This window comes from Penicilliopsis zonata (genome assembly GCF_001890105.1).
Source record: "Penicilliopsis zonata CBS 506.65 unplaced genomic scaffold ASPZOscaffold_8, whole genome shotgun sequence".
Taxonomy (NCBI): domain Eukaryota; kingdom Fungi; phylum Ascomycota; class Eurotiomycetes; order Eurotiales; family Aspergillaceae; genus Penicilliopsis; species Penicilliopsis zonata.
The window spans coordinates 176,565-194,951 of record NW_019208918.1 but is presented as its reverse complement, the minus strand read 5'-3'; the positions used below and the strand labels follow the sequence as shown (position 1 = coordinate 194,951).

At 51.2% G+C, this 18,387-nt stretch overlaps 9 protein-coding genes across 9 annotated transcripts; 5 read left to right on the top strand and 4 right to left on the bottom strand.

Moving 5' to 3' along the window:
• The first annotated feature begins 245 nt into the window (after positions 1 to 245).
• Positions 246 to 1,437, top strand: ASPZODRAFT_132977 (hypothetical protein). The gene has a single exon (XM_022723159.1). It carries the CDS (start codon positions 288 to 290, stop codon positions 1,347 to 1,349), a length of 1,062 nt encoding a protein of 353 aa, XP_022580514.1. The 5' UTR covers positions 246 to 287; the 3' UTR covers positions 1,350 to 1,437.
• Positions 1,438 to 1,537: 100 nt separating this feature from the next.
• ASPZODRAFT_67281 (hypothetical protein) lies at positions 1,538 to 2,535 on the bottom strand (the record flags this gene model as incomplete). The annotated part of the gene is made up of 2 exons (XM_022729443.1): positions 1,538 to 1,947; positions 1,992 to 2,535. The coding sequence occupies 2 exons, from the start codon at positions 2,533 to 2,535 to the stop codon at positions 1,538 to 1,540; spliced, it is 954 nt and encodes a 317-aa protein (XP_022580513.1).
• A 236-nt stretch (positions 2,536 to 2,771) lies between these two features.
• Positions 2,772 to 4,293, bottom strand: ASPZODRAFT_142639 (hypothetical protein; the record flags this gene model as incomplete). Its single annotated transcript, XM_022724871.1, has 5 exons — positions 2,772 to 3,085; positions 3,133 to 3,587; positions 3,702 to 3,825; positions 3,873 to 3,996; positions 4,057 to 4,293. The coding sequence occupies 5 exons, from the start codon at positions 4,291 to 4,293 to the stop codon at positions 2,772 to 2,774; spliced, it is 1,254 nt and encodes a 417-aa protein (XP_022580512.1).
• Positions 4,294 to 5,008: 715 nt separating this feature from the next.
• ASPZODRAFT_25901 (hypothetical protein) lies at positions 5,009 to 6,887 on the top strand. Its single transcript, XM_022728023.1, has 8 exons — positions 5,009 to 5,421; positions 5,481 to 5,547; positions 5,601 to 5,705; positions 5,757 to 5,797; positions 5,862 to 5,979; positions 6,042 to 6,222; positions 6,279 to 6,381; positions 6,437 to 6,887. Exons 1-8 carry the CDS (start codon positions 5,333 to 5,335, stop codon positions 6,813 to 6,815), a joined length of 1,083 nt encoding a protein of 360 aa, XP_022580511.1. The 5' UTR covers positions 5,009 to 5,332; the 3' UTR covers positions 6,816 to 6,887.
• Positions 6,888 to 7,594: 707 nt separating this feature from the next.
• ASPZODRAFT_167033 (hypothetical protein) lies at positions 7,595 to 8,886 on the top strand (the record flags this gene model as incomplete). Its single annotated transcript, XM_022726807.1, has 3 exons — positions 7,595 to 7,783; positions 7,838 to 8,290; positions 8,350 to 8,886. Exons 2-3 carry the CDS (start codon positions 7,925 to 7,927, stop codon positions 8,884 to 8,886), a joined length of 903 nt encoding a protein of 300 aa, XP_022580510.1. The 5' UTR covers positions 7,595 to 7,783; positions 7,838 to 7,924.
• Positions 8,887 to 9,194: 308 nt separating this feature from the next.
• On the top strand, positions 9,195 to 10,868 carry ASPZODRAFT_142636 (hypothetical protein; the record flags this gene model as incomplete). The annotated part of the gene is made up of 2 exons (XM_022724870.1): positions 9,195 to 9,634; positions 9,758 to 10,868. The coding sequence occupies 2 exons, from the start codon at positions 9,195 to 9,197 to the stop codon at positions 10,866 to 10,868; spliced, it is 1,551 nt and encodes a 516-aa protein (XP_022580509.1).
• Positions 10,869 to 11,207: 339 nt separating this feature from the next.
• On the top strand, positions 11,208 to 12,883 carry ASPZODRAFT_142635 (hypothetical protein; the record flags this gene model as incomplete). Its single annotated transcript, XM_022724869.1, has 4 exons — positions 11,208 to 11,296; positions 11,348 to 11,827; positions 11,880 to 12,095; positions 12,148 to 12,883. The coding sequence occupies 4 exons, from the start codon at positions 11,208 to 11,210 to the stop codon at positions 12,881 to 12,883; spliced, it is 1,521 nt and encodes a 506-aa protein (XP_022580508.1).
• A 164-nt stretch (positions 12,884 to 13,047) lies between these two features.
• On the bottom strand, positions 13,048 to 14,904 carry ASPZODRAFT_167030 (hypothetical protein; the record flags this gene model as incomplete). The annotated part of the gene is made up of 4 exons (XM_022726806.1): positions 13,048 to 13,898; positions 13,937 to 14,426; positions 14,471 to 14,634; positions 14,688 to 14,904. The coding sequence occupies 4 exons, from the start codon at positions 14,902 to 14,904 to the stop codon at positions 13,048 to 13,050; spliced, it is 1,722 nt and encodes a 573-aa protein (XP_022580507.1).
• A 792-nt stretch (positions 14,905 to 15,696) lies between these two features.
• ASPZODRAFT_117715 (hypothetical protein) lies at positions 15,697 to 17,703 on the bottom strand. Its single transcript, XM_022721183.1, has 6 exons — positions 17,552 to 17,703; positions 17,423 to 17,499; positions 17,322 to 17,373; positions 17,091 to 17,265; positions 16,945 to 17,040; positions 15,697 to 16,851 (listed from the first exon to the last, which is right to left on the bottom strand). Exons 1-6 carry the CDS (start codon positions 17,663 to 17,665, stop codon positions 15,761 to 15,763), a joined length of 1,605 nt encoding a protein of 534 aa, XP_022580506.1. The 5' UTR covers positions 17,666 to 17,703; the 3' UTR covers positions 15,697 to 15,760.
• Positions 17,704 to 18,387: the final 684 nt, after the last annotated feature.

Here is an 18,387-nt window from a genome sequence, read left to right as displayed (position 1 = left end):
CCGGATTCCTCTTATTATATTTATTGTATCTATCTATATTATATTGCTGTTTAATGTTTATTTTTTATGTTACATGTTTGAAATCTAGACTACTGCAATTATACATTGATCAGACAATAGATCAAGTCAATGACTAAGAAATATCACAATTCTAGTGAGTACCTTGGGGCTGCTCCCCGGGTCCCCAGCACCTTGAGGGCCTCCACTATAAAGCCTGCCGATCTTTCCTTGTATTTCTTCTTTACTATCTCTGTCTCTATTCTTTTCTATTGAAGAAAGTCGTTGAAATGTTCGATCCCACCAACGTCAATCTGGACACGGCCAGCGCCGCCGAGGTGGTCTGCTACCTGAACCGCGACGGCAACGACTACAACGGCCATCTCGGGGCGCGCATCTCGTCCATCTTCGTGATCGGGCTGGTCTCGTCGGCGGCGACCTTCTTCCCCGTCATGGCGCGCCGGGCCCCCCGGCTGCGCATCCCGCTGTACGTGTACCTGTTTGCGCGGTACTTTGGCGCGGGCGTCATCATCGCCACGGCGTTTGTGCACCTGCTGGACCCGGCGTACGGCGAGATCGGCCCCAACACATGCGTGGGCATGACGGGCTCGTGGGCCGAGTATTCGTGGCCGCCGGCCATCATCCTCGCCTCGGTGACGGCCATCTTCCTGCTGGACTTTGCGGCCGAGCGATACGTCGAGCGCAAGTACGGCGTGTGTCGCGAGGATCCCGAGCCGATCATCACCCACCGCGACGCCGGCGATGAGTCTCAGCCGGTCAACACAGACGCCAAAAAAGACGTCGTGAAAGATATTGAGGCCGTCGAGAGCGGCGAGAGCGAGGACGAGGCGGCGCTGCAGCGCTCGTTCCAGCAGCAGTTTGCGGCGTTTCTGATCCTCGAGTTCGGCGTCATCTTCCACTCGGTGATCATCGGCTTGAACCTGGGCGTCGCGGGATCGGAATTCGCGACGCTGTACCCGGTGCTGGTCTTCCACCAGTCGTTTGAAGGGCTGGGGATCGGCGCCCGGATGTCGGCCATCCCCTTCAAGCGCACCAGCATCCTGCCCTGGCTGCTGTGCACGCTGTACGGGCTGACGACGCCCATCTCCATCGCCATCGGGCTCGGGGTGCGCACGACTTACAACCCCAACTCCTTCACGGCCAACGTCGTCTCGGGCGTGCTCGACTCCATCTCGGCGGGGATTCTGGTCTACACGGGGCTGGTCGAACTGCTGGCGCGCGACTTTATCTTTGATCCGCACCGGACGCAGGACTCGAAGCGCTTGACCTTTATGATTGTCTCGCTGCTGCTGGGGGCGGGCATCATGGCCTTGTTAGGGAAGTGGGCTTAACCATTACCTATACATATACATATATATATACTATTATAGTATAAAGAATGCTAGATAACCTAATCTAATAACTGAACTCTACCTATACAACTATACATATATACATAAATACTATTATAGTATGATAAAGAATGCTAGATAACCTAATATAAATCGCTAATCACTATACAATACACGCTAACTATACACTACACCAAGTCACCACCCTTCATGGGCAGATGCAAGAGTCGGTCGCCCTTGTCCGTCGGGCTCGGCATCCGCCCCGCCCGGATGTTGATCTGCAGCGAGGGATGCAGCAGCTTGGGCGCCGCCATGGAGGCATCACGGGCGCTGCGCAGGGCGACAAAGTCCTGCTGCGAGATGCCGTCCATGAGATGCTTGTTCTGGGCGCGGTGTTCGGCGACGCTCGTCCAGGGCACCGCGGGCCGCGCGCCGTCCGCGGGCGGATAGTCGTGGCCCGTCCAGATGCGCACGTGACCGGGCAGTGCGAGCAGTCGCCGACCGGAGCGGAACAGGGCTTCGGAGCTGCCGCCGGGGAAGTCGCACCGGGCAGTGCCGATGTCGGGGTGGAACAGAGAATCGCCACAGAAGACATCATCTAATCATTAGATTATTCTTTCAATATTATAAGTGAATAAATACCTCCAAATTTATATCCTAAATGGTCCGGCGTATGGCCGGGGAGGTGCATGACTTCCCCCCGCAGATCGCCAATGGCAAATATCTCGTTGTCGTCAAATAGTCGGTCAAACACGCCCACGTACTCGTCATCGCCGATGCTGTATCGCCGGCCGAACTGGCGCTGCACCTGCTCGACGCGTTTCCCGATCCCGATCGGCGGGCGCAACCCGCCCTGCGCCCGAGCCAGCCGGTTCTGCAGGAAGAACGCCGCCGTGAGGTGGTCGGCGTGGACGTGCGACTCGAGGATCATCTCCACGGTGTATCCGGCGCGCGAGACCTGCTCGAGCAGCGCGAGCGCCGTCGTCGGGGATACCGTCTGCGTGGCGCGGTCGTAGTCCAGTACCGGGTCGATGATTGCTGCGCGGTGTGTCGATGGACACGCCACGATGTACTGCCATGTTCCTGTTGATGACTCGAAGATCGGGTGGATTGTGGGAGTAAATGGCGATGTTGATGTTGGTGGCGATGTTGATGTTGACAAGGAGCGAATGCTTGGTAGAGACATCCTTGAAGGACGGGCGAGACGCCTCATACAGGCACGGAGAGCACTCATGGTGGATTATTGAATTGAATTGAATTGAATTGGAGTTATAAGGATATATACAAGCCGGTCGGCGATCCATTCGGCGAATTCGGCGATTGCACTACGCGTACATCGTACCACCACCAGATGGTCGCCGAACAAAATAGTACGCTTCGCTATTATCTAAGTCGCTTTGCTATATCTGCCATAACTATTTACTATTTCAGAACAGCCTCGACAGCAGCATAGTTTGTGCCAGGCCCGACAAACGTGCGGGTGAGCTTCCAGCCCGCCTCGTCGAGCAGTTCTCGCCACTGCTTCTCCGTGCGCTCCGTGCCCGTCAGCGTCATCATAATCAGATCCATCCAGGCCCCCTCGGCGTCGGCCCCCTGCTCGGGCAGGATATCGTCCGCGATGACCACCCGCTGCTTGGTCTTGTCGGTGATGCCGGCTGCGATGTTGCGAAGGATCTGCACGCACACGTCGTGCGGCCAGTCGTGGAAAATCCGGCGCAGGTAATAAATCATGGCGCCTGAGTACCTTTAGCATTGACCCTATCCTGACATATCCTCAACTTACCCTTTTCCTTCTGCGGAGTAAAAAAGTCGTATTCCTGTCGCTCAATCCCCGGCAATTCCTCCGTGATATCAGCAAGACACTGCGGCCGTTCCTGTAGGATGAAACGACCCTTGATGCCCGGTCCGACCAACCCCTGGATCTGCGCCAGGGTATGGCCCTTGCCACCGCCAATATCGATGACCAGCGGCGTCTCGTCCGTGGTGCCCAGCTGGGCGAGCGTCTCGCGGAAGGGATACAGGCCGACTGCCCACGAGGCGGCGCTGGACTGCGCCTGCATCGCGTAGTTGAAGGCCCGGAACCGGTCAGGGAACTGCACCATGTGTTCCCACATGTTCTTGCCTTGGGTGCGGTGGTGGAAGGTATACGGATTGTTGCGTTCCTGGATCGGATTGACCCAGCCGTTCAGCTTGAAGAATTCGTTGAATCGCAGTTCGGCGCCTTTGTATTCGTCCACCCTGCATAGTTAGATCTGTATCTAGTATACTGTATATACTACAGTATACTATAGTATACTACAGTACACTGTATATACTACAGTACTGTAGTACAACTTGCCAAGGTATACTTACAAGCAAGTAAAAATCCCATTGACCTCTGGAACAAGATAGATCAATGAGTCCGGCGTGTGCGCGTATTCCTCCACTCCCACCTCTTTAAACGGACCCCAGACGGTGGTCATGCGCATGAGACGGACTAGATGGTGAGATTGAATCGAACCCCGGAATAAACCAATTACTCACTGATCAGCTCTTTCTCAGCATTGAGCTCCTTTGACAACTGCTCGGCAGTTTTGCTGCCCTCGGCCGGGAGGGCTTGGAACATGCCCATGTCGAAGAGAGCGCGCACGGCTCCAGTATGAGCGCCCTGATAATTGCATCAACACAATAGCAGAAATCAAGAATGAACCAGGCTGCAGTCACTTACATTCTCAAAATGACAAAACACCGTGTCGAGCGGCCCCTTGATGGTGTTGAGCAATTTATGGGCCTCACGCACCACGGCGGTATGGGAACCGCTCTGCCGGCCGTGCTGCTCGATGCTCAGTTCTTTCAGCCGGGCCTGCTCCGTGCTGATGGCACAGTATTCCTCGACCAGCGCGGTGACATGTGCCAGCTGGGCTCTGATCGCTGCATTCTGCGCGGCGACACTTGAGGGGTCCATTGTATGTTAATCGAATAGAGTAATAGAGTAATAGAGTAATAGAGTAAAGAAGAGTAAGAATTAACAGACGCGGGGTTTTATCCTCGGAGAAACCCCTCCTATATCATGACCAGCCTAGACTCGACTCTCCCTACTAGTAGAACTCTCCCTCCTCTTCCTCCGTACTATCCCTATTCCTTCTACGCAGGACCCACATGGCTGGCACAAAAATGGGGCTGCCGTAGCCCTACATAAGATTGTCTAGAGGATGAGAGGAGTACAAGAAGAGTATCTTCTCATTCCATGTCCTCTATACTTATACTTATGTAGTATCTTCTCACTAAACTATCATATCCCTGTATTTTATCCCTGTATTGTCCCTTGATCTGGATGACTGATAAACCTCCACCTGTCCAAACAAACGGAATAACGTCCCGTCCCGTGTGTTTAGCGTGTTTAGCGTGTCAGACGATGAATAGGATAGCCTGTTGATCATTACCCTAAACAGACTAGTGACTCCATCCACTAAGGCTGAAGGAGATTAGCCTTGTCAACAGCCGGGATTTGACGGTTCATGCCCCCCCCCGAGCGACCCTCCTATTGGTGCGTCGGAGAGTACCTACTCTACATACGGAGTACTGGCTGGATGATCTTCCTTTGCCAATCCTGTACTGCGTGTTCCTTCATCCTTTAAAACAATGGCAGGGCGGGCCTGTGGCCAGCTCTGCGTACGTAACGACTCCATTACCGGCGAGGCGGTTCCCTTCTCTTCTAACAGTGTCGAACCGCAGAAGTACCTGGAGAAAATTACCTAGTTATTGACCATGCCGATATTTTACTAGTCGGCTGGTAGCTGACTCCATTCTCGGTATTCAAGGATAATAGCCGTTATGTTGTATGTCGATCTGGTCGAGATTTTCTCTTGAGCAGATGGGGGAGGAGAGTATATAACGATCCTCCAGTCAGTCCTCGGTCGACTAGTCTGCTGCTTCTCTCTGCGGTGCTACTGTTGACGGTTTTCCATCACAAACTCTGTTCAGAGTCACGCCAGGGTTTGACCATGATTTCCATCGCACCAGGCTCCCACCAGAGCCTCCAGATAGGCTGCTATGTCATTTTCTCGGTGGCCATGGTGGTCGTCTGTCTGAGGTATTTTCACCATTGACTTCCAATCCTCCACCCCATCTTCCCTTATACTGACATACCAGGCTTTATGTCCGGCAGTTCCTCGTCCGCAAGTTGGGAGTCGACGACTATCTCATCATCGTGGCTTCGGTAAGGCAAGCTATAAACGGATACAGATCATGGAAGCCTCTAATCACTCCTAGCTCTGCTCCATCGGCATCATCGTCACCGTGCCGTACATGTTTAACCTCGGGATTGGCCGGCACATGACCGAGTTGACGGAGCACCAGCTGCTGTACGGCAGGAAGGTATGATATGATTCTATGATCTTACCTTTTCAACCTGTTCTAATAGATTAGTGGGCGTGGGTATCGCAGATTCTATACTATCTCGCCCTGGGGTGAGCATGTCCTCTGATGAAGATCTCTCCTATCTGCCTTGTAACTAACAATAAATGAATTAAGACTCGCCAAAACAAGCATGGTGGCTCTATACATGCGTCTCGCCTCGGATCCAATGCATATCCGCTTTCTCTGGGTTTTTGGGGCCATTGTCTTCTGCCATGGTATCGCAGTTACAATTGTATGAGAGTTTCCCCTCTTCATATTCAGTCAATCATTCATCAATCATTAATCAATCAATAGGTCACCATCGATATCTGCACGCCCATCTCCATCATGTGGTCACCCTCCTTCCCCGAGGGATGCATCGATATCCTCGACTTCAACTATTTCAACGCTGCCTTTCACATCTTCACCGATATCATGCTGGCCATCATTCCCATCCCGATTCTGCGCAACCTCCAGATGAACAAGAGGAGGAAGAGTGCGTACTGTCGACTCAACTTATCTCGAGTTCCACTAATGTGTCTATTCTCATAGTCGGCCTGATGATTGTCTTCGCCGTCGGTCTCCTTACCATCGCCACCACAGTCGCCCGCCAGGTCACCAACGCCATCTCCCTTCTCCGTCCCGACTTTCCATGGTAAGTCATCAAACCCTACCCCTAAACTTCATCTACTCTATATTTACTCTATTAGGTACTGGTCTGCAGCTGAGCTGTGCACCTGTCTGGAAGTAAACATGGGCCTGATCTGCACGTCTGTGCCGGCCCTGCGCTCGCTGTTCAAGGTCTACTTTGGCGGAAGCAGCAACAACAACAACAACAACAAAAAGAACAACCAGGGAGACGAGAGCTACGAGCTGAATCGCAAACAGACGAGCTCTGGCCGCAACGACTTCAATCGCTTCGAACGCGGCAAGAAGCAGGTGCGCACCCATTTCTTCGGCAGGGCTTCTCGTCTCACCAGCACGAGCAACGAGAGCCAGGACGATATCATCCCCGGCGAGACTGACGGGGTCGTGCAAACAACAGACTTTCTCATCTCATATGAGGGGGGAGGTACTACGCATAAATAGATTTCCTTTGTTTTAAACTAGCTTTGTCGACTCTAGAGCTTAATAAATATAAAACTTATTAATATATTGGACTATCTCAAATTACTCAAAGAGTACCTCTCTCTGTAATCCAGGCATCAGTAGCAAGGCACAACAGTGCACCTGGTAAAGGCACATGATTCTATGTTGATTTGTTAATTCCTTAATTTTAGATACTAGTTAGATTTGTAGTATAAGGTGATGCATTAACGCCTAGATTATATATCAGATAATTACCAGTGTCAGTATAGATGCCATTGAATCACTTCTATATTTATACTAAAATATACAACATAAGATATTAATATCTTTATGTAACTACTAGTCATAATAGTATATATATAATAATAAATATTATTCAAAGCTTGATATCTAGATCAGCACTGAGACTAGGCCTGGGACGCTAGCCTCCCAGGGAAAAAGGTCAAGATTAGCCGCGACCCATCGCGGCCTCCAGGGCACTCCATACTCCGTATGCAGTCCAGGGGATTAGCAAGGCTACTCCTTACTTCAATAACTTTGTCTTATAATCTAGTACTGACTTATCTAGTGTAGTGGGCCCTTATCTGCCTTAGGTAATAATAAAGTTATCACCAGAGTATAATAGTATCAAGCTATCACTAGATATTGATACTCCTCCCTTTAATGCCGCTGTATTGCTATCTCTTACCTTTAATTTTAATAGACTCTGTACATTGATATAAGTACCACACACTGCGGAGTGAATGTAAAATGAACCCACCAAGATTAATGACACTCAACGGTTGTAGATTGGATGACTAATAACTAATCGCCGATTGAATTCGGCACTGTTTCCATTCGCGTATCATATCTATGTTTCTCAGGATGGCTGAGTCCCATTAGATCTCCCTTTCTACCACTTTCGCGCAGAGTGGCGTCGGGGAGCCTGTGGGGGCTTATGAGTATACTCGGAGTGCCAATCCGAATAGGTCAGTCTATAATTATCCTGTGATTGACTAGTATATGACTGATTGACACAAAAGGGAAAATTTCGAAGCTGCGGTCGCCGCATTGGAGAATGCGAAATATGCCCTTGCTTTTGCATCGGGATCTTCTTGCAGTCTCTTCCCATGGGCTCTCACGTCATATCGATATCGGATGTGTACGGCGGAACCCATCGCGACTTCACCAAGGTGGCCAATACGCACGGCGTTGAGTCTCATTCACCCCTTTATGGTCCTCTATATCTAATTAGCTCTTTATATGACTTGGAGACGACGATCCGGCCTGGCAAGACTCGGCTGGTCTGGGTGGGAACACCATCCAACCCTACTCTCGGTTTAGTAGATCTTCAAAGAGCCGCTTCCATTGCTCACTCCCACGGAGTCTCACTGGTTGTAGACAACACGTTCTGCAGCCCTTATATCCAGAACCCACGGTTACATGGTGCTGATATTGTTGTTCACTCCGTTACAAAGTATATTAATGGACACTCGGTGCGTATCATGACTTCCCCAATTCACTAGAAGTATGATCAAGCCTTTGATCTGAATAGGATGTGATTATGGGCGTCGCTGCTTTCAATTCCGAGGAGTGGCGAGAACGCCTGACGTTCCTCCAGAACGCAATTGGGGCAGTTCCATCTGCCTTTGACTGCTGGCTGGCTCACCGTGGCCTGAAAACGCTTCATCTCCGATCAGAGGCCGCCACGAAGAATGCTACTGCCCTGGCGCTTGCTCTAGAGGCCTCTGCCAATGTGATTGCTGTGCGATACCCGGGTATTGAGTCCCACCCCCAGCGGCACATCGCCATCCAGCAGCATCGAAACGGCATGGGTGGAGGCATGTTGAGTTTCCGCTTGATGGGTGGGCGTGAAGCAGCATATGCATTCTGCAAACACACAAAGATCTTCACTCTGGCGGAATCATTGGGTGGGATTGAATCCCTGTGTGAAGTGCCCGCGGGCATGACTCACGCTGGTATCCCCAAGGAGGAGCGCGAGAAAGCGGGTGTTTACGATGATCTTATTCGTCTTAGCTGTGGGATTGAGGATGGTCAGGATCTGATATGCCGATGTTCTGCAAGCCATTGAGCGAGCAGTGGTGGCTCCTAACAGCGTTCTGTGATGATCATCCCATACCTTTCCATCTACATGGTATTTAGACAAATCTGATACTACATCTTATTTTAATTGCATTAAAGGCTGACATGGTGGTACCCATAATTACTGCCTTTACTTGCCATATCAGACACTTAAATTCCACTCAATACTGCATATTGTACCTAAGCATTGTACTACATGAAGTGGGCCCTAAACACCTCAAATATATATACCCCTTCCTCATCCCTTGGTTCCCACAACATCCCATACTCTAACTTATTTTCATCATCCATGTCAAAATGATAGAAAAAGAACGCGAGAATGAGGCCGCCATCACGGCCGCCAAGGACGAGCACAGGCTAGGCGTGCGCACCGCCCTGGCGGCATACCCCTGGGCGGTGGTCTGGTCGCTGGCAGTCTCCATGTCGATCATCATGGAGGGATACGGCACGATCCTCATCGGCAGTCTGTACGCGTATCCGTCGTACGCGCGGGAATTCGGCCAGCCGGACAATAGAGCTGGCTCGGAATACCAGATCCCTGCGAAATGGCAGAGCGCGATGGGCAGCGGGCCCAGCGCCGGGTCGATAGTGGGCGCCCTGGCCAACGGATTCATTATCCAGCGGTTTGGGTACCGGGTTGCCTTCTTTATTGGGCTGGTCATGATGGGCGCGTTTGTGTCTATATCTTTCTTTGGTATGTCTGTGCAGCTCCAGGCTGTTGGACAGATCATGTGTGGGTGAGCACTCCAACCTACCTCGTAACCCTAACCCTAGGGTTAGGGTTAGCAACATGCTTATTCTTATACTTCCTAACCTAGGGCTAGGGTTAGGGTTGGGTAACTATGCTGATCATGCTATAGCATCCCCTGGGGCATCTTCGCAACCATCGGCTCCGCGTACGCCTCGGAACTGTGTCCTCTGGCTCTCCGCGTGTATCTGACGGCGTACACCAACTTCTGTTTCGCGACAGGGCAGCTGATCGGCGCCGGCGTGCTGCAGTCCTTCCTCCACCGGGAGGGCAACAACTGGGCGTGGCGCATCCCGTTCGCGATACAATGGATCTGGCTGCCGTTCCTGCTTGTTGTCGCCTTCTTTATGCCCGAATCCCCCTGGTGGTTTGTCCGCCGGGGCCGATACCCCGAGGCGGAAGACAGCGTGCGGCGACTGATGGCGAAGACGTACCGTGAGCAAGACGACGGGCAGCATGTGAAGCACGCCGTTGCCCTGATGATCCACACAAACAGTCTCGAGCAGAGCATCGCGCAGGGGGTCTCGTACCTCGACTGTTTCCGGGGCATCGACCGCCGGCGCACAGAGATCGCGTGCGTGACATTTCTCGGACAGATCACCTGCGGGGCACAGCTGGCGTACTCGGCGACTTATTTCTTCAAACAGGCGGGCATCTCGTCGGCCAGCGCGTACAAGCTGAACCTGGGCGGGACGGGTCTGGCGCTGGCGGGCTCGACCCTGTCGTGGTTCGTGATGCGGCGGGTGGGCCGGCGCAGACTGTACATGTGCGGGATGGGCGCCATGGCGGGCTGTCTGCTGCTGGTCGGGGCGCTGACGGCGGGGGACAATGGAGACGCGGGGGTGAAATGGGTGCAGTCGGCGCTGTGTCTGCTGTGGCTGTTGTGCTTCTCCCTCTCTGTCGGCCCCGTGGGATGGACCATCCCAGCCGAGGTATCGTCGACGCGGCTGCGGTCCAAGACGGTGGTTCTTGCACGGACGTCGTATTACATGCTGCAGATTGTAGCCAATATCATGGAGCCGTACATGATGAATCCCACGGCGTGGAACTGGGGCGGATACACGGCGTTTTTCTGGTCTGTCACTGCCTTGCTCTCGTTGATTTATGCCTTCTTTCGACTGCCAGAGAGCAAGGGACGCTCCTTTGAAGAGATGGATCTTTTGTTCGCTGCGCGGGTGCCTACCAGGAAGTTCCGGGACTGGAGGCCTAGTATAACAGTATAGTATCTTAACTATATTCTTTGTCTTGAGTCTATATCTTCTTAACCCTAACCCTAGCGTAACCCTAGCGTAACCCTAACCCTGATTTATCAATTAATTATTTTCTCAAGTACTTCTATTCTATCTTCCATCTTCCATCTTCGTAAACCCCTAACCCTAACCCTAACCCTAATTCATCAATTAATTATTTTCAAGTACTACTTCTATTCTATTCTTGTCTTCTTATTACTAATACGGTCAGCTGATCGGACCCTCATTGCCCCGTCTCCGTGATAACCATTCCGTCTTCCCTATCTTCCCTCCGCTCCGTCTCCGTTTCTCCTCTCCTCCCAGACCCCTAAAATGTCCAAAACAAACAGGGCGTGCACGAATTGCGTGCGGGCCAAGGCCAAATGTTCGCCGAATGTCAATGGAACGGAGAAGTGCGAGCGGTCAGTCCGTCTGATGAGTCTGCGAGTTCCAGCTTACTGAACACGGATCAGATGCCTCCGTCTGAATAAAGAATGCATTCCCTCCGCTCCGATGCGCAAACGCCGGCCAGGATCGAGCGTGGCGGCTGGCAAAGTGCAGGCGCTGGAAGCCAAGCTGGACAGTCTTGCTTCCTTGTTACAGACACAGACGCTACACACATTACCACAAGCCCTGCAAACGCCAGCTTCGACATCATCGCAGCCAACTGGACAGCCTGGACAACCGGCGGAGTCTGCAGACCAGACACTCGCCCTTTTCAACCGACTGTTTCTCTTCTTTTTCCCCCTTGTGAGACTGGAAAATACAACTGCTGCCCAGCTCCAGCAAGAACGACCGCTGTTATGGGCCGCCATCTCGGCCGTGGCGACCCCCTGCGTTGCTCGCCAGAGGAGTTTGTCCCTGCAGATGCGCGAGGTGATTGCGCGCGAGGCATACGTCAAGGGGACCTGCAGTCTGGACTTTTTCAACGCCGTGACAGTGTTTGCCGTTTGGTAAGAGGATCAGTCTTTCATTGTTTTATTCCTATTTTATACTCATTTCTAGGGACCGCCATCGCAACCACAACGACGCTCTTCTGACGAATCTGATGCAACAGGCAGTAGCCAGCATCTATGAACTCGGCCTCCATGAACCTCCACCCAGTGATCCAGGTCTGATCCTCTCGTATGATATCAAGGGGATCCCTCGGCCGTCGCGGATGACAAGGGCAGAGACCGTTGAAGAGAGACGGGCCTTGCTGTCGTGTTATCTGTTGAGTGGGTGCGTTCAATCCTGATCGAATATTATATTCCGCCATCTCATATTTCAATAGTAGGAATCAAAGTCTCCGGTGGACTGCATATTTCGATGAATGTCTGGCCGTGCTGGAAGGAAATGAAGACGACCTCCTTCTCTGCCAACTGGTGAGACTACGTCTCCTTGCCGAGACCGCACACACAGCCTGGTCCGGCGTGAAGCACACAAGTGATCTGTCCTCTGCGATGCTGCATCTCCGCTCGCTCAAACACCAGCTGCAAGTCTTCCGTGACAATATCCCGCCCCAGCTGTTGCAGAACAAGCCTCTTCTGCTTCAGCTGCACGATACGGAGGTGACTGTGCACGAGATAGGCCTGCGCGAGATCTTCTCGCCGGGCACGACGGGCCCGCGCGTCGCCATTCTGTTGGAGCTGATGCAGGCCGCCCATCGCTGGGCAGACGTGTTCCTGACGCTGCAGCCCGCCGAGCTGTACGGAATGCCCTTTTCCGCGTTGGGGCAGATGAATCGCTGTCTCGTCGTGGGGTTTCGGCTGAATGCGATCGACTGGCCGGGCTGGGACCGCAACCTCTTTCGTGAGCAGCTGGACGTGCCGCGCGCCTTTGACCACATCATGACCGCGTTCGGGCGGGTCAAGGACGAGGTCCCGCTCGACACGCAGCTCGAGATGGATGTCTTCAGTGTGTTGGCGGCCAAGATGACGGCCAAGCAGCCCAACTGGGAGGCAGAGCTGGGCTATCTGCCTTCTTTTTGGGATTTTTCGTTTGACGAGCTCACCATGGAGATGTTCTAATCTAATATACTGAGATTATAGTGTATTATATCCGCAGGAGAAAATACCTAACCCTCCCTAGTCTCTTCTTGACTACATACTTCTATAGAGTAGTGGAGTTTAAACCCTAACCCTAACCCTAACCCAACCCTAACCTCACCTGCCAGTCTCCTATATACTCTCACTTATACACCAAACGGAGTCAACCGCCACAGTTTGCGCTCAATCTCCCACTCCTTGGTATACTCAGAGCCAAAAGTCCGGGCAAAGATGGCCTCCAGAACCGGGCTGCAATGAGCAGCTCGCTTCGCCTTGATGTACTCCCAGTACTCCGGCATATACCCGGCACACTCCCAATCCACAATCCCGCTCAGCCGGCCACGGTCGACAAGCAAGTTCAGCCCAAAGAAGTCAGCATGGGTAAAGAACGACCGGTGATCCTGGCGCATACTCAGCCCGTCGAGGATCTCGTCCGGCGTGCATCCCAAATGGCTGGTGAGATGGTTATTGAAATCCGCCTCGCTGTTGAACGGGCCCCCCTGTCCGTCTGGGATGCGGTGATCAACCACCGGCCCGCCGAGAGTGTTGGCAAAGCGATACCCCGTCTGGTTGGGGATTGTTCGCATCTGCGCCACGCAGTCTGCCAGGTCGTCGGCAAATTGGTCGCGTTCGGCGTACGACATCAGATGGGCCACTTCACTCAGTGGTTGGCCTGGTAGAAGCGTCATCACCAGGTACGTTTTGCCCTTGTGCTCGCCCACATCGACAATCCGGGGGGCTGGAATGGTGGTATATCTCTTCACCAGTCTCAGGGCGTTGGGCTCGCTTTGAGGGGCTCGGATGCACTCCTTGATCATCAGATTGAACGGCAGTCGTTGGATCCATGATGGGCCCCAGGTTGGACCGGGGCTCCCCCAGATTCTGTTTCCAATGGGCCAGAGGAAGAGGTATAATCGCATGCGTAGAGAGAGGGGGATCAAGCGCGAGAGATAGTAGAACATCCCGGAGAGATTAGGGAAGCCTGGATTCTTAGCTTCTATAATCAATAGAATAGATATGAAAGGCAGAATATACTTCTCTGTTTCGGCCAACCAAGGGCAATTTTCTCCTCGATGGAAAAGAGATGTAGTGCATTGGCGAATCGGTAATGGACTTCAATGAGAAAGCTGCTGGGTAGACTCAGGGTAGGATCCTCGGTAGACATCTTGAACATGCCTACTGTCCTTCCAACCTTTGTTCCATCGGCATAGAACAGACCAGATGCTTTTTCAGGATAAAGTTGTTCAAGAATATACTTGGCTGTTAGTGCAACTCCCACTCTTCTACAGTGAATCTGTCTATATACCTGATCTTTATGCTTCTCAAGTGAACACTCTTCAGGTGAGTACCCCAACCCAGCCATCCGGGAAGCTTTTGTGCGTATCTCTACATGGCCTTGACGAAAGGCTTTGTGGATGCTTGGGGATAGACACCACAAATTCCGGAGAGGGTCGCCACTTTCAACCAGCAATTTCAGTTGCCGGACACCCTGTGGTGATAGAAATGCTTCCAGTATTGAGGAATCCTGTTGATCAGTAATTTATCAAGGTTAAAAAGTTCAAATCTTACCTCATCTGTAAGATTCTTGATCATAGACGGGGGAATTATGTATGCAGATTCTACAGCTCCAAAAGAACCGCCCTCTTTCAACTTCGTGGTCATGCAGCAGGATGGTCCATCTCGACGGCGGACGAGAGTATCCAGATGTTCTGGAATCGGATCGAATGTAGTCACTGATAGTTTAGTAACAGGGTATGATGAGCGCTCAGTCTAGACTGGGTTCTACCTTTTGATGCAAGATTTCGCAAATCTTGCTTGAATGAGCGCAGACAGGCCTCTACCTTTACCCCAGCGCCCGTCTCACGGGAGACCCTTGAAACCAAATACTGGGCGGCTAAGTCTGGGTCGACGGCTCTCTCCACAAAATGATTGAGAAGGAGGTGTTCAGTTGGAGAGAGACTTGCTGAGGAGATCATCTCTAGCGCAGTGCTAGAAATAGCCATCTTCAGTAAATAGATAAACCGCGGTTATGGAGCGATCAAGATGGAGGGAAGTAGAGGAGAGAAAGGATGAGGTTCAAGATGAAGTTGGTGTTGGGTAGTAGCGCTGAAGCGCCCCTTGACTCGGTCTTGATTGGCCAAGATCGGATTTTTCTGGTGCGTTGTTTGGCTTTAATATTGATAAAATGAGAATAATAAAGGTAAACATTATAATATTGAGATCTTCTTTAGTACTAATGGTCTATATATTCTCTTGTCAGATATTAGTGAGGTAGCTAAAAATACTGGGGCCTCTACTTGCACTCAACCGCTTCATGGTGCTATATTATTCGATATAGCTAATAACTGTGACACAGGCTACCAATGGCAGTACCAGTGTTCCAAAGGCCTTAAGTTGCTCTTAAAATCGCTGTGATCGACCCGGTTCTACAGTCTTCTTGCAGAAAGACTCGCATCTGTCCCTGCCATTGTCGCTACATGAATTGGAGAAGGATATATCAAGCTTATAAAAGAGGTTGATGATATTGAAATGGAGGGAACGGTTTATGCTGAGAAGCCTGAAGCTCAGGTTGAGAGTTGCTGTCCCTAGTAAGAGTAGCAAGTTGTTTCACCCTTGAATGACTGACCTAATTCTGATCTACCACTCTAACAACTTCTGGGGTGTGATGCTATCATAAGTTGGTTTGCTTTCTAATGATGTTCATACAAAATATATACTTCTATATGATTCTTCCAGCTCTTTAATGAATCCATGATAGGAAATAAAATGAACTATTGTTATACTATATTCTATTACTGGTATCATAAATTATAAGTCTAGTATAATACATATAAAGGCCAATAGCAGTAGAAGTCGAGATTATGCCCCCATCTCGGTTTCATTTTCCTCCTCATTTTTCCTTTCCAGCTCCTCTTCTTCCTTGGCTTCCTTCTTCTTCTGTTTGATATTGACCCATCCCATTCCAAAAGCAAAGAGGAGAGCCGCTCCGCCAAGCGCAGTGGACAAGATAAGGCAGCGGGTGATAGCCTTGCAATAGGCGATCAAAACAGCTGGAAGGAGATCATCAGGGACGACTTCACGGAAAGCCGATGCCCCAGCAGCGACCACCGCCTCCATGTCAGCTGTAGGCGCATACTGAGCGAGCAGCTTGCGCAGTTCGGTGGTGAACAGGGTCTCCTCGAGACTGAGGAAGACGGCACCCCCGAAGTTCATGAAGAAGGTGACGATGGCCGTCGCGACGCTGACCTGTTCCTTGGGGGTGTTGTTCTGCACAGCAGTGATGGGAATCTGGAACCCAAACCCACGCCCAGCACCCTGGATGATCTGATAGCCGACCCAGATACCTGTGGTTGAGGACGGGGTTAAAGTGGTGAGCAGGGCAGAGCCGACAGTGGTTAGGATACCGCTAAGCACACCAAAGGGGAGGTAGTAGCCCACGCGGCCGATGAGGACACCACAGAGCACGCCGATAAGCATGTTGCTGATGATGCTGGGCAGGACGTCGACGCCAGACATGGTCGGGGTGGCGTCACGGATGGCCTGGAAGTAGATAGGCATGTAGTAGGTAGAGGTGAAGGCGCAGCCGGAGAAGAAGCCGTAGTTGAGACAGCTGGCCCAGATGATGCGGCGGGAGATGAGCGAGAGAGGGATCATGGCCTCACTACCGCGATAGTATTCCCATACCACAAAGATGAGCAGGGTGACGCCTGAGCCGCAGAAGAGGCCGATGATCACGGAGCTGGACCAGGCGTACGTGGAGCCGCCCCAGTTGAGAGCCATGAGCAGCTGGATGGAGAAGCCCGAGAAGAGGACAAAGCCCTGCAGATCAAGGCGCTGCAGCAGCTTCCACACGCTGTCGTTGTTGGCCTTGGTGTGATCGTGGTCGGGGATCTCAATGAACAAGAGCAGAGGAACTGCCACGGCCGCACAGGGGAGGTTGATATAGAAGCCTAGAGAGTGTACAGAATTAGTATGCAATATAAGATGCTATAGTCTGCCTGCCTGGTGGCAATGTAGATAGTATAATATGGATGTCTGCTTACACCACCGCCAGGACACATGCTGGGTTAACGCCCCCCCGACCAAGGGGCCACAGAGCATCCCAAGCTGGGAGAAAGCAAGAAGGACACCGAGCAGGGCTAGGGCTGTCAGTATATATATTTGTCTTGATAGATCAAATCAATCATACCGGGCTGTTTGTGTGATGGAACGCTGGCGTGGAGGATGGTAAAGGCGCCGTTGAACAGGCCTGAGGCACCCAGTCCAGCCACGGCGCGCCCGATGATGAGCATATTCGAGGACTGGGCGGCGCCGCAAAGGGCAGAGCCAAGCTCAAACACGGTAAAGAAGGTAATAAACGTCCACTATTTAGTCAGAGGGCGTTCATAGGTAGAGGTGGATAGAGGGCAGAGTAAGCTACCTTATTGCTGAAGTAGGTGTAGATCTTTCCAGTGAGGGGTTGCAAAGCGCAGCTATAGAGTTAGAATAGATGTAGTGATTCTATATTCAAATATCACGTACTTGCTGAGTAAATAGCCGGTACCGTACCAGCCCACATCATCGAGGGAGTGGAAGTCGGTGGTAATGCGGGGGATTGCCTGTAAGACGTCAGTTGGGCCATTTCATATATATCAGGTATTGTAGACTCACTGTCGCAACAATGGATGTGTCGAGGAGCATCAAAAAGGCAACGAGTGTGACGGAGGCGAGACAGGCGAACAGAGGGAGCCCAGAGAGGTATTTGGGTTCATTCTCTTTAGCCATGATGAATACAGTAGAAAATTATAGAATCATAGACAGTGGGAAGTGAAAGAGAGATTGTAGGGTAAAATGAGAAGATCCAGATTTTCAACAGATTGGCTATAGACCACTCAGTACTATTTATCCTACTCGTGTGATCGGACCTTGATCGATCCGTCGGAAGGATTCTATACGAGAATGACCACGGAACGTAAACTGGTCCGTGGATCACTAATCATTAACTATAGACTAAACTATGCCTTGAATAAAATATATTCAACATAATTTTATATCATTTACTAAATATTATAATTGTGGATTAGGATTGGATTTAGCATAGATATGGACTGTTTAGGAGAGTCACTATAGAAGTTAACCACTATATAATAGTGCTAGTCACTCTAAATTTCACTCACCTTATTTCAACTCAGTTACCAAGCAGGGTTAGGCTGCCAAGTGACTACACATGGTACTCTATGGCTATTCTTAAGCTTATCACCTAGTGTATACTATTTTATTCCTGCTATTCTCTAGAAGGCGTGGACCCATTTATAGACGAGCCAACCAATCACATGCTCATACTATATTTGGTAAAAAGTTGAAACTGGGCGATTACATTATATCCCACTAATCAAGACATGGCAAGCGGCTTGGCCCAGCGGAATGATGATAAATACAACTATCTACCATATACTCCTAGGGTGACACGAAGCGAAGAGAAAGACAACGCGATGGCGTTAGTCCTA